General features: G+C 42.7%; 1 protein-coding gene across 2 annotated transcripts in view; it reads right to left on the bottom strand.

Moving 5' to 3' along the window:
• Nucleotides 1-14,612, bottom strand: part of xpot (exportin, tRNA (nuclear export receptor for tRNAs)) — a 25,063-nt gene extending 10,451 nt beyond the window's left edge. The window contains exons 1-17 of one of the 2 annotated variants that reach the window (XM_052120714.1): nt 14,441-14,612; nt 13,278-13,428; nt 12,926-13,008; nt 10,615-10,671; nt 9,449-9,518; nt 9,116-9,334; nt 6,132-6,316; nt 5,687-5,855; nt 3,747-3,983; nt 3,632-3,670; nt 3,490-3,552; nt 3,261-3,385; nt 1,732-1,876; nt 1,539-1,658; nt 1,317-1,411; nt 1,118-1,187; nt 780-1,018 (exon numbers count right to left, since the gene is read on the bottom strand). In XM_052120714.1, the coding sequence (XP_051976674.1) occupies nt 780-1,018; nt 1,118-1,187; nt 1,317-1,411; nt 1,539-1,658; nt 1,732-1,876; nt 3,261-3,385; nt 3,490-3,552; nt 3,632-3,670; nt 3,747-3,983; nt 5,687-5,855; nt 6,132-6,316; nt 9,116-9,334; nt 9,449-9,518; nt 10,615-10,671; nt 12,926-13,008; nt 13,278-13,367 (2,006 nt within the window). In that variant the 5' untranslated portion in view covers nt 13,368-13,428; nt 14,441-14,612. The remainder of the gene's footprint in view (nt 1-779; nt 1,019-1,117; nt 1,188-1,316; nt 1,412-1,538; nt 1,659-1,731; nt 1,877-3,260; nt 3,386-3,489; nt 3,553-3,631; nt 3,671-3,746; nt 3,984-5,686; nt 5,856-6,131; nt 6,317-9,115; nt 9,335-9,448; nt 9,519-10,614; nt 10,672-12,925; nt 13,009-13,277; nt 13,429-14,440) is intronic. The other variant, XM_052120715.1, reaches the window with a different exon arrangement.

Genomic DNA, 14,612 nt, shown 5'->3' with positions numbered 1-14,612 from the left:
CAAGGAGCATCCTATAGCTCTCCTATAACTGTTTTGAGACCAGTGCAGACAGACAGCACACTGGAGGTTAAGTCATGCACTAAATAGGGAGCAAGGGCGCATCCTATAACTGTTCTGAGACCAGTGCAGACAGACAGCACACTGGAGGTTAAGTCATGCACTAAATAGGGAGCAAGGGAGCATCCTATAGCTCTCCTATAACTGTTCTGAGACCAGTGCAGACAGACAGCACACTGGAGGTTAAGTCATGCACTAAATAGGGAGCAAGGGAGCATCCTATAGCTCTCCTATAACTGTTCTGAGACCAGTGCAGACAGACAGCACACTGGAGGTTAAGTCATTCACTACATAGGGAGCAAGGGAGCATCCTATAGCTCTCTATAACTGTTCTGAGACCAGTGCAGACAGACAGCACACTGGAGGTTAAGTCATTCACTACATAGGGAGCAAGGGAGCATCCTATAGCTCTCTATAACTGTTCTGAGACCAGTGCAGACAGACAGCACACTGGAGGTTAAGTCAGGCACTAAACAGGGAGCATCTTATAGCTCTATGCAGTTAAGTGCGTTCACACGTAAAATCTGATCAGAAGTTCAATTTCAGGCTGCAGATGATGTTTGGATCACTCAACATGTTTGACAGACATGGGACGATGTATAATGTATCATTTTATTTTAACATGTTTGGCAGTGATTGGATGATGCTGGACATTACTTTGCTGAAAAAAGGCTGAAAAATATCAATGCTAACTCTGTGTGTGTGTGTGTTTGTTTGTTTACCTGGCAAAGCCCACAGCGTGACTCAGACAGTCGGCCAGCACCGTCTGTCTCGCTTCATTGGCTTCCTGTGGCAGTTTTGCGAGCAGCATGCGGAACGCCTCCATCAGCGGTGTGAGGAGACTGCGCATCAGAGCCTGTTTACGCTCGGCCGGAGACTCTCCGTTCACGATCAGCATGCCGGCCGTCTCAAACATGAACAGCTGATCGTCACTGCTCAACAGCGCTGGAAACCCGTTCTCCTGGAGAGAGAGAGAGAGAGACAACGGATTGATCACTCAGGAGACAGCAAAACTACAATGTAAATCGTTTTAAGGATAAACAGTGCAGTGTGCAGTTACGGGGGGCGCAAGCTCCAACAGGTCCTGTATTCTGCTCAGTATGTCCTCGATGAATGCATTCATCTGTTTACTGCACCGAGAAACAAACAAGCGAACATGTGGATGATACGGATAATTATTCATCTGAACTGTCAGGATGTGTATGTGTCATTGTTTCGGTTAATTGTGTGTTTGTGTGTTGTTGTACAGGATGACTCACTGCAAGGTTTTGATGTAGCGTGAGAACAGGTAAGCCACTCGACTGCGCACCTTTGGACTGCTGTGTCTCAGACCACGATGATCCAAAAACGCCATCTGAGCAGAAAGCACACACACAAACACTCTTGAGAACTTCTACACTAACCAAATACCCAGAGGACACACAAAAATGAGCAGGAGTGCTGGAGGACAACAGTGTAATTAGTGTCAGATCAACACTCACTAAGACATTGGGAATGTGCTGCGGCTCCACGAGGAAGAATTTATCGTAACGGACGACGGTTTCGAAGAACTCCAGAGTGACGGAGGAATGCTGATATTCGCTCACGCCGCAGGAGATGAGCTACACACAAACACACAATATCACACAGCTGTTATGGTGTCTGAACGAATGAGTCAGTGAATGCCGGTCTCACCGATCTCATCATGGCCTGCAGTGTGCTGGCTTTAGTCACGTCTCCAGAGAAATGAGCCCCGTGAGACGCTGGCAGAGCTTCACCCAACATATACAGCAGCCGGATGGCCATCTCCACCTCCATGAACTGCACCGTCTGCCAGTTCCTGCACAGAAATACATTTATATTAACCATTCAGTATTTCCACCTTCAAGGTTCACACGGTTGTAATATTTAAGCAAAAACAAGAGATCATTAAAATTGTAGTTATTTTTGTTCAATTCCATATTCAACAGTTAATCATCAAAATGGTGTAATCAAATGACTTAAAACATTAATCAAATAAAAATATAATTATTTTTAGTGATTTTATGCACAATCTTGTCAAATGAGGTGCTGCACAACAGAACATCACTTCAGTATTATTATTGAATTGCATCTTTTTCCCCATTTTATGCATCCATTTAAATTGAGCTTTTATTTTGACATTTCTGTGTGTAGTCTTCCCTCATGACAAGCAGTTTGCTACATGTCCCAATGTGATAATTAAACCCCAAAAAGCTTTAATTAAAATAAATATATAGTCTGTATGTGCTGCACGTTTCAGAGCTCTGCACGCGCACGCTCTCACACGCACCATAGAATGTAAAAAAAGATGGACGACGCCCCTTCGCTCTTTTCCATTGGTGAGAACTGAAGCCGCCAGTGTCCCGATATGGCGCTGACATCTTGGGACTTGAGTCTGCGCAGTTGCGATTTCGGGACCAGACCTGCGCAGTAGTGAGCAGGAAGTAAAGCCACGAAATCAAGGCCCCGCCCTCACTCTCGCTGAATCAATCGCAAGCACACGCCCCTTTTGACGCTGTGAAATAATTAATTATAGAAATTTAGATATTCAATTTAAAGCTCCAATCTCCTCAGTCCTCCGAAGATCCCGAAAAAAAGTCTGTTGGTGCTTCAGTGACTACTTCACTCAGAGAACCTGTCAATCACAGCTGTCAATCATGATGTCACAGCAGCGTTTTTATAGCATCAAATAACTAAAAACAAACTTATTTTGAAAACAAACACTTGAAATGACATCAACGTGATAGAAACGACAGTAAGTGACAGAAACTATCTTTGGAAAAAAGATATGTGAAGTGTAATTTAATTGTTTAGTTGGTCCTGTTGAATAACATGGGGAGGCGGGATTTATGACCTATACTAGGACCAGTCACCGGGGGGCGATCGAGACGTTTTGGCTTCACTTTTGAGGGCTTGTGCGGCACACTTGGCACACACACGCGCTCTCGCACGCATTCACACACGCTCACGTGCTCTCACACACATGCATAAAATGAAGTGTTAGGTTTTTTAACATTTAACCTCTGGCATCTAGCCGACCTTCCTGAAGTTTCTGCTTCGGAGGACACTACGTTAATCAACCATGGGTGCCGCCATGTTTCACGGGACTCATCACATTTTGGGGTTTACGAAGATATACGCCATCAAGCTCGATGACAATGTTCTGGGATAATGTGTGTGTGTTGTGTAGTTTCATATCATACTGCATAGTGCTGTTGAAGACTCTGTGCACAGACTCCAGTAAAAGCTCAGGAGAAACTTGAGCCAATCGGTCCAACAACATCTTTAACTGCTTCCTGTATTCAACAAACATGGCCTCATCTTCACCCTGAGATTAAAAACAATGAATGCTTGTTAACTGCGTTTACACGGTTGTTTCCTCTTTATTTCACACTATTCTAACTTCATGCAGCAAATGCCTTTCAAACTGACCTCGTTCTCAAAGTTATACTCGTCATCATACTTGAGCTTGTTCATCACAGCGAGCATGATCGCCTGTTACCAAGACAACAACAATCACAAACAACAACTAGATATCCCAATGACATTTAATGAGCCAGAGATGCTGCTGTACCTCCACATTACTCTTCTGCTGGTCAGTGAGAGCTGGCAGCTGAAAAAAAAAACAAAGTCATTTTAGTTGATCTCAGAGTGTCAGACTGAAGTGTGTACTTCTCGTGTTTGTGTACCTGTTTGAGCACGTGCAGGTAGTCGTAACAGAAGCCCACTATGTTTGCTGATATATCGTCATCCTCATGAATTAGCAGCTGTAGCATGAGGGGGACTTTCGCCTCCAGAGCGCGCAGTGTTTCCTCGGTAACCTTCACATCCACCGTTTTACTGAGTTTGGTCCAGCTCAGCACCAACGACTGACCCATCCCATTAACCAGCCGAGAGAACTTAGCCAGGAAATCCACATCCTCCTCCTGAGAGACATGACACACACACACACACGCGCGCGCACACACACAAGAAAAGTGAGTGGTCTAGTAGAGTATATGGTGCTTGTTGTGACAAAACGACCTCATCTCACTAATTTTCAACGAGAGCTGCCGACTTCCGGCAACACACGCGACGGGACCGTTGGCGACCGGATGTGGGCGTGTCCAGCGATGCAACAAAGTTGAGAAATGTTTAACTTTATTCAAATGAAGAGCGACTTTAGGGAGCGACAGCCAATACAAGAGAAGATGGTAGAGCTCACGTGATCCTAATATTTTAATAATAATATTAATAATAATAATAATATTAATTGTAAAGAAACAGTGCTGTTTAGACTCTCTATACACACCACTAGCGTGCGTCCTAAACGCCCGCCACTAGCGACATGTAGCGACAATGCAGCTGGCAGTGTGAACGCCGCTAAAAACATATAAAGGTTGCTGTACATTTCTGTGCATAAAGTTAAGAACAACTTAAGACGTGTGATACTGTAGACAATTTAAATAATTATATTTGATATTGTTAGTGTACTTAAGCCAAAAGAAATTATTAAATATTATCTGTAGGGATGCACCGATGTATCGACCAAATTTCAACCATCAGTTTTTTTTTACGTGTTTTCATGTTTATTGCATAAAAATGCAGATATGAAAAAAATTGTTTATAATTTTTCTGTGTAATATAAACAAACACCTACCAAAATAAATATCCATTCATAACACGAATTTGTCATCGACTCATAAGCTGATCGTCATAGTTGCGCCGCGCCTACTGCCGTGACATCATCTTAAACACGCCACAAAACAATAACACGACCGCTAGCTGTTAGCGACTAGCTCATTGTACTGCAGGTGTTGATGGAGATTTTACACAAGTGTAACAGTTCAGTTGGTCTGGTTGTTTTAGAAGTTTCCAGTAGCTGCTCAACTAAATAAAGTGAAGCTTTCAAGCAGAGTATGGAGTTAGCTTAACAAACGTACCATCCTCCATCGTGGACTCCAATAACGCCGTGACCGAATCCAGCGCACTCTCCCTCCCATTGCTCGCCGGTTTAGATAGCGTCAATTTGATTGAACTACTTCCACTTTTCCTTGATGGTTCTGTCGTCACTTTTAAGTTTATTCATCTTTTCCCTACACTGTTGGTAGGTCCGGCGGTAGCCGTGTGCGACCAACAGCCGAGACACTTCCTGAAAGACTTGGTGTCCTTCGATGCTAACAAGAGGAACGTCTGGCGTGGTTTTGCGCACAGCCTAATTACAATTCGAAACTCGCGTGAACAAATGATACTGCTATCGCCGTTGCTAACTTTAAAACTAGCGGGTCGATGTCACAAATCCAGTGTTGCCAGTAGTGACGATTCTCTCTGACCAATCAGTGATCTGCAGGGTTTTGATGTCACATTTAGTATCGGCTCGGCTGGCTTGGAAGCTCGAGGTGGTACTAAAAAAGTACCAGGTACAATCCACAGTGGAAAACCCCCAAAAAGCGAACAGACTCAAGTGGTACCATGCAGTGGAAAAGCCCCATAAGTTACAGGTGTCCCCAGAATGTGTCTGTGAAGTTTCAGCTCATAATACCCAACAGATAATTTGTTATAAATGCCTCTTTTTGGGTTGAATCAAAAACACGCCGTTTTCGCGTGTGTCTCTTTAAATGCAAATGAGCTGCTGCAAACATTCACACACCTGCTCAACATTGAAGAATCCTGCAGATTGAAGCACCTGACACAAAGACTGCACCAGTTTGGTTTTATCCACGGGGTCCATTCCCTTATTGACGATCTCAAACAGGCAATCACACGCCTCCTCCCTCAGCTCCTCCATAGACATGTGACTGAGCAACACATTCACAAACCTACACAAACACACACAGTTGTCATATAAACAAAAGGTCAATGGAGTCAGCCGAGACACTGATCTGTTTGCATTGGCCGTTCTCCTGCTCAAGGAATGAAGTGATCTGAGTGAATCGTTTGGTGGCAGTGTGTCAGATACCCAACCATCATGCATCTGAACTCTAAACATCTGAGTTTTATATGCATTGCTATGTTGCACACACCACTTTACAAACATCTCATAAGAGTGTTCTACACTTGTATACATGTAAACGGTTAATATTACGAGATCCCACCCGTCATTGGCGATGAGATTGAGGTCGATCCAGGACACGTACGCTCCCACCACCTCCAGACACTGACAGGTCAGCTCGCTGTGTGTGTGCTGATACGTCTGCAGAATCTGGAACCAGGACTCGACCAGCGCCGGGATGCACTGCTCACGCATGGCGTCTTTAATCAGTGTGTTTCTGCGAGTCTCCTGCAGTAGAAGAGATAGAAACTAGGTGTGGGAAAAATTTATTCTGTTACGAAACACGATTCCTGAGAGAAACGATTTTTAATTTCATAAGAAAATGCTAGCGGTGTAATTCGCAAATTACTATGCTAATACAATGATAGCCATTTTGTGCCGCTCTATATTGGAGTCTTAACTCGTTTCGTGCGATAAAAGGTTATAGTTATGTAGCCTTTTTATTTGTTAAATATCCACAGGGCTGCCTTGTGTCTATGTATCCCTATGAAACTAGTCTGACTAAAGCTGCGTTCCATTCAAAGTCGTATGGGAGATATTACACCTTGATATCTCAAGAGTATCCTCCAGAGATGAAGGCATTCCATTGCCAGATGCTCGAAGGATGACATACAAGCAAGCAAATCGGCAACGCTCCCGTTAGCATTGTAGGTATTCGTTGTCAATGGAGACGTCTCCTGGCAACCACGTAAGATAACGTTGCAATGCTTGCCTTTGTTCTGCAGGTGTATGATTATTAAAAGAGAGCCTAAATGGGGGTCTGGGTATCTCGGCGAGTATTGACGCTGACTATCACACCTGGAGTAGCGAGTTTGAGTCCAGGGCGTGCTGAGTGACTCCAGCCAGGTCTCCTTAGCAACCAAATTGGCCCGGTTGCTAGGGAGGGTCTGGGTCGCTCAGCGAGTATTGACGCTGACTATCAAACCTGGAGTCGCGAGTTTGAATCCAGGGCGTGCTGATTGACTCCAGCCAGGTCTCCTTAGCAACCAAATTGGCCCGGTTGCTAGAGAGGGTAGAGTCACATGGGGTAACCTCCTCATGGTGGTGATTAGTGGTTCTCGCTCTCAATGGGGCATGTGGCGAGTTATGTGTGGATCGTGGAGAGTAGCATGAGCCTCCGCGGTGTCATGCACAACGAGTCACGTGATAAGACGCACGGATTGACGGTCTCGGAAGCAGACGCACGGATTGACGGAACAGAGACTCGTCCTCCACCACCCCAGATTGAGTTGAGTAACCACGCCACCATGAGGACCTACTAAGTAGTTGGAATTGGGAATTCCAAATTGGGAGAAAAGGGGGATGAAAAAACACAGAGCATAACACAAATTGCACTGAACACCTGTCACCGCAAATATTTGCTATATATATGTTTTATTATTGTGAGAAACTATTGACTAATTAATACGTGTATGTTTGCGACATCAATGTTGATTCCTTCCACATCAGTTTCTCTAATGGTGTGTTCACATACAACACGAAGTGAGCGTTTCGTGCGGTGCGATTACATACAAAGTCAATGCAAATAGACACGAACGACGCGACTCGAACATGCGAAATCGCTTCATTTGCGTTCATTTTTCAACTCGAGCGAGAAATTCACATGACGCGTTGTTTTGAAAGTCTATCAGCATTGAGATTGTCTGGATGTCACTGACGTAGTAGCAGAAGAAATCTGGAAAAATGGATGACACAATTGTTGTAGCAGTGTGTGGACACCCGGAATTGTGACACAACGTCATACATGTACAGAGACCGGACGAAAAAAAACACATCGCTTGGAGGAAAGTGAGCGAGGAAGTTTCTGGTAAGTTCTGAAAATATGCGCGACTACTTGATTCCAGCTATTGGTCGTCCTTTACTATGAACCAAGTCGTAGAAGCCCCGCCTCCTGTCCTTTTCCGGAAGAGAAGTGGGAATACTCGCGGGTTTGCGTTACTCGCTCAAACGCGAGTATAAACACACATTCATAATTCAGCGGTCAAACTCGCGGGAGCAATGCAAGTCGTAAATATTCTTTGAGTTGTATGTGAACGCACCATAAGTCGGAAGTCTGACTTGGCTCACACAACGCAGCGACTAGTCGATTAGGAAAATTACTAGGTTTGCACATTCATACCTTTTACCTACAATTCTTCATTAAAGTGTAAATCAAATGTCATGTGCGACACAACTGTTCTTTAGTAACAACCAAATTGCAAGACTTTAACAATCACAATACATATTTAATATCGAATCAGGAGGTCTGTGGCCATTTCCACCCCTAATAGAGACATTTAAAGGAATAGCACCACCAAAGATCTAAGTTGCATCATCATTTACTCACCTTTCTTAAGAAGAACAAAGCATTTTACTGAGTTTATAGTGATCATAAATATCGGCGGCTGTGGCTCAGGTGGCCCACACGGCTCCACATGCCGAAGTGTCCTTGGGGGCAAGACACTGAACCCCAAGTTGGTCCCGATGGCAGGCTAGCACCTTGCATAGCAGCTCTGCCACCATTGGTTTATGAGTGTGTGAATGAGACGCAGTGTAAAGTGATTTGAATGCCACTAAGGTTAAAAGGCTCTATATAAATCCACACCATTTACCATAAAAATGACACACCAAAGACCCACATAAAAGCAGCAATATTAGAGGTAGGCCGATATCGCGGTTTTACCGATTAATCATGCCGATAGTTGCTTTTTGGAACTATCATTATTGGCAAAAACCGATGACGATATTTGCAGATGGGTTTTTTCATCATTTCAATATGAAACCCACAGAATTAAAGGTGTGTTTTGGGCTTGTTTACACTTGAAAGTCCTGCGTTATGCACCAAATGGGATTTTGATTGAACAATAAATTGCATCTGAGGTTTTATTAATTTAGGACTCTTTGTCTGTGCCCGTCATATGAGAAAGGAAGTTATCAACCTTTCCCGCCACCTTAGTTCTTGGTATCGGCAAAATCCACTATCGGTCAACCTCTAGTCCAAATTTATTAGACGGAGAGTTCAGAAGGTGTAAAGACCACTGGTTGTACCTCAAGGCTGTGCAGGATGTCTCTGTCAACCACCTCGGCATCGATGGCCATCAGCGTCCTGAGGTATACGTCAACACCGTTTGGATTCAGCCCCACCAGAGCGAGAATATCAAAGAAGAATTTGGGCCAGAGCGTCAGATACTCTGTTACAAACATCAGGGCCAAAACATGTGCGGCTTTATTCCTGATGAACGGCTTCTCGGGCTGCACGTTCATTAACTGCACAAACACACATACATAATTACATCTCTTGAGAGAATTAAACTTGCACACGGTTGGTTTACTTGTCAATTAAAAACATGTAAATATCACTTTAATGCCAGCAGCTCTCACCTGAGCCTGAAGCCATTTCATCAGAGTCTCTCTGATCAGCTGCTGTTGAGCTGCAGTGAGCAACCCATGTCTACACAACACAAACAGCATTTAAACATCTTCAGCATCTCTCATAATTTACTCATCCCAGATGTGTATGGCTTTCTTTCTTGTGTGGAACTGTTCCTGTGTCTGACGGTTCTGGTGTTCAGAGCTCTGAAGTGCCGGCCAGAAGGCAACAGTTCAAAGGTAGTGGGCAGGGTGAGTGGGGTCCAGAGTGATTTTACCAGCCTTTTTCCTCACTCTGTAAGTGTATAGTTCTTGAAGGGGGGACAGGGGGCAACCATAATACATATGGGGGTTCTGGGTAGCTCAGTGAGTATTAACGCTGACTATCACACCTGGAGTCACAGGTTAAAATCCAGGGCGTGCTGAGTGACTCCAGCGAGGTCTCCTTAGCAACCAAATTGGCCTGGTTGCTAGGGAGGGTAGAGTCACATGGGGTAACCTCCTCGTGGTGGTGATTAGTGGTTCTCTCAATGGGGCGTGTGGTGAGTTGTGTGTGGATTGTGGAGAGTAGCATGAGCCTCCACATGCTGTGAGTCTGCACGGTGTCATGCACAACGAGTCACGTGATATTGCGCGGATGCACAGTCTCAGACGCAGAGGCAACTGAGATTCATCCTCCGCCACCCAGATTGAGGTGAGTAACCGCGCCACCATGAGGACCTACTAAGTAGTGTGAATTGGGCATCCCAAATTGGGAGATTTCCGGGCATTTCGTATTATATTGTTACTGATCTTCTAAAACGAGTATTTGTTGAATATAAACAACTTGCGCTGGGTTCAAATGTTTTATATTAATATACTGAAAAAGCACATTGAAATCCAAGCATCACAACAGGCTTTCATCATCAATCGGTCACGTGACTGTATCAACAACAAGCAGCTGTTTTTATTTAGTTATCTGCTGAGAAATTCCACATCGATACATCCTTTATAATCAATAACATCATAGGCTAACATGTTTCCCTCCGCAGGCTCCTGAATGAATAAAGTCACAAAACATTCCCTGCTGAATATTCGGTTTAATCTAGAAATGTCACATTACAGAGAGCCTATGATGTTATTGATTTTTTTTCATTTCCAGAGGGTGTTTGTGAAGAGGTGCACAGCTTAAATAATACCTGAACTTGATCTGGTGTTCCAGGACTTGAAAGCAGAAGAACTTCACATGATCGTCACTGAAACACACACACACACACACATTACTCAACACACCCAGCCAAGCAACTCAACATTCCTACAGAATAGCAGGGCATTCCTCAACAGTATGGCACATATTGGGCAGCAGCTATGCCAGTTATATTATTATTAGGGCTATCGATTTAATGCGTTAATTCAGTGTGATTATTTTTTGTAAAAATTAATCGCACTGAATTAATGCATAAAAAATTTTTACGCATTTAATCGCAATGCCCCCCCCCATCCCATAATAAGGAAGAGTCCTGTGAAATGCAAGCTTGTAGTACCACCTGTTTACTCCAGGGGGCAGTAAGTAAAACTTCAGCTGTATGAGCAACACACAGTTTATACAGTGAACAACACGTTCTTGCATTTAAAACACTTGGAGCGCAAATGCAAACTAAGGGATCTCAAGAGGTGTTTAAAGATTGAGTATTAAACTATATTAGCTGGACACAGTGACCTAAACATTTTATTTTTATGATGCAACGCACCCGAGACGCATGTCTGATGCTGGATTGAGATGGTGCAAAATTTGGAAGTTACCCATAAATATTTAATCACGAATAAAATCAAAGAATCGGTCCTTAAACAAGCCCTCATAATAAATCTCCAACTGTTTGACAAATTCACTTGTGAAATGGATTACTGTGAACTGTGTGTCAATGATTGACTTAAGATCAATAATATGGTAGTAAACAATACATTGTATTCTAAAGCCACTTTTATTAATGAATAATTTTTTTATTTATATATATATTTATTAGGGATGCACCGAAATTTCGGCCGCCGAACATTTTCGGAAATGGCACTTTCAGTTTTTGGCCGAAAGAGAAAAAAGGCCGAAAATATATACCTCCTCGCCCCGCCCCTCAGTGCTCAGATTTCACTCTGGATCGATCTAGCTCTTATCACGGCGCTACCCAACAAAGGCCGATCATGTCAGCGGTGTGGAAATTCTTCAAAGTTTCTGATAAGGACATCAAATTTGTGATCTGCAGTGTTTATTCAGCAGAACTTTCAAGATATATATATATATATATATATATATATATATATACACACACACACACACACACACACACACACACACACACACACACACACACACACACACACACAGAGAGTACAGCAAGAGATTCTTCAGGAAAGTGCCCCGATCCACAGCAGTGCCACAACTAGAGCAGCTAAAACACAACTTGAGATGTATCGAGCTGAACTACCCATTGCCAGAAGGGACAATCCCCTTGACTACGGTCGCATAAGCAAAGACCGCTTTCCTTTGCTTGCGCGGATTGCGCACAGGTATTTATCTGCCCAAGCACCAGCACAGAGAGTGAGAGACTGTTCAGTGCAGCATCTCATGTTCTTGATGAGCTTTCAGACAGGAGAGACTGTCAGAAAGTTTAGCAACTTCTGTTCTTGAAGAGAAACCTGTCACTTGTACTTAAATAGAAAGCGGTCCAATATGATGTGTATAGCAATTACATTACACTTGTTCTTCACTTGAGGATACATCTGTCGTTTACAGTTGAGGTTGAGTTCAGTTACTGCTGTTGTGCACAATAATGTTCACTTAAAGTGTGCATACGTTTACATACACAGAATAGAGCACTGATCTATATATATAATTATATATTATAGTTATAGGTCAGTGGAATAGAGGCCCTCTGCCATTCTGTTTCAATTAAAATTACTGTTGCATATTTAAACTTTTTGACAGATGTTAGCTAAGTTAATTTCTTGACTCTTGTTTTGCATATAATAGTTTTCTAAAACTTGACATTATTTGGATAATTGTTAATAAAATCTGTAAAATTAGATTTTTACAGAACTGAATGAAGAATAATATTTAATATAGTTTTAATATATTTTTTGTCCAATTTTGTTGAGTTACTTTCAATAAAAGTGTTCGGTTTGTAGTTTTTCAATTCAGATTCATTAAATTCATGAAATTATTGAAAAAGTATAATATTAATACAATTATATTTTTTTTAAATAACTGAAATGTACTTTTTTTTTTTTTTTTTTTACCTTTCGGCCAAGTGCATTCTGGATTTTCGGTTTCGGTCCAGAATTTTAATCATTATATATTGATTTATTGTTATATGAGGGGCTTTCTCAGCAAATATTTGTATATGCGATTAATTAATCAGGACACCATGTAATTAATTTGATTAAAAATGTTAATCGATTGACAGCCCTAATTATTATATTATGTTTCTCAGTTACTCAAATCCATCTGCATCTCACCTGTAAACACCTTTAGCCAGAGCTTCAGCACAAACCTCCCATCCATCCAGAGACTCCTTCAACTGCTCAAAATATACCAGCGCCTACCAAACACACAGTGCATATAACGGTATATTACTCACTAATGTACTTATACTTAACTCTCTTTATTTGCCATTTTTTTAACCTTAGAAATGGACTTTTATCAGTTTCAGTTTAAGGCTAATGTACACTTGCTGGAATGTATCGGGCAAAAAAATGAGTTTCCATGCAGGCCCAGTTATTACTCAAATCAACAATGCTAAATGTTAACAGAACGGCTAAATGGATCAACGTGTACGTTTCCTGTGATCCTGTGTATTGTGTGTCTTACCCTCTGCCTGTAGCGGGCATCAGCGTTGGGGTTCAGTCCCATGAGGGCCTGCTCGTCCATGATGGCAGGTATCGCCGACTCGCAGGCCATACGTGTGTTAGCTGCTGTCCACTATGCGTTTATTCCAAACCTCGGCACAGGACACGCACATCTGAGAGAGACAGACAAACACACTGACGTTAGATGGGCTGAAAGGTCAACACAAGTCTTAGGGTGAGTTCACACAGTCCCAACAAATGACAACAGGGTTAATACACAACTCAATGAAACAACTGTTGGACGTTATTACAAAACAACAACAACAACAACAACTGTACTGAGGTGGTACTGTAGAGCAGTGATCAGACGGTGTAGTACTAGGTTAGATCAATCAGTTTTATTATTGGTTAAAAACTAATATAATCTATAATAGATAAGTGCTAAGCAATTGTGTAGTTGAACACATTGTATTGTGTGAACACAGCCACTGATACAACAGATAAATGGCCAAAACAAACAGCTGAATCAGCATTCTGCATCTCTGACACTGTTTGTACACCAAGCAAAAGTACCAGAAGGTCTCATGGTAACATGCTTTTGAACATGGACCACAGTGAAGTATGTAAATATCATGGCATGTGATCAAGGTAACCAAACAGTACTATAATATTACAATTTCATGACAAAAAATGCAGTGCTACATGAAGTGATGTAAGGATTTTCTGATGTAACACAGGCCCAATAGTCATGTGCCATATCTAACAACCCACAACACTGACAGACAGATCAAACATCAAATTAATTCGCTATTTGTATCTTCGTAATACAAAATAATAGACTTGATCTCTGCGCGCACGCGCTGCTAACCGACAAGTGTGTCGCGCGCGCGTCCCGAATCCGAGTGAACGTGGCGTGACAGACCGAGAAAACTCGCCGAAATAACGACAAACCCGCGTTATACCGCCACCGTGACACAACTGCCGAAGTTTTTGCGTCGAGTTGAGTCGCACAGACAGGCAGTTTAATAAGTTATCGGCTTATTCGCAGGTAGTGTTGTTGTGAATGTGATTATGACGGCTCGCGCGCTGTCACAAAAAAGACTCACGCGAAAGTTTTAACTGAATGAATAAAATATTATGCGACAATGTAAATGAGTGGATAACGTGTCCGTTACCGAACCTTACCGTTAAGTTTACTCCATCATCATCATCCGCCCGCTTCAGTCACTCAATCCGCATGAAACACATTCAACAGCGGCGTGTCGGCGAGCGGATGTACTGGACACCAGCACCGGAAGAAGTTCAGCTGTAACACACACACACACGCACACAAACAAACACACTCAAAAAACACACT

Source organism: Xyrauchen texanus, chromosome 47 (assembly GCF_025860055.1).
Source record: "Xyrauchen texanus isolate HMW12.3.18 chromosome 47, RBS_HiC_50CHRs, whole genome shotgun sequence".
Classification (NCBI taxonomy): domain Eukaryota; kingdom Metazoa; phylum Chordata; class Actinopteri; order Cypriniformes; family Catostomidae; genus Xyrauchen; species Xyrauchen texanus.
This window is presented reverse-complemented; position numbering and strand designations above follow the sequence as displayed.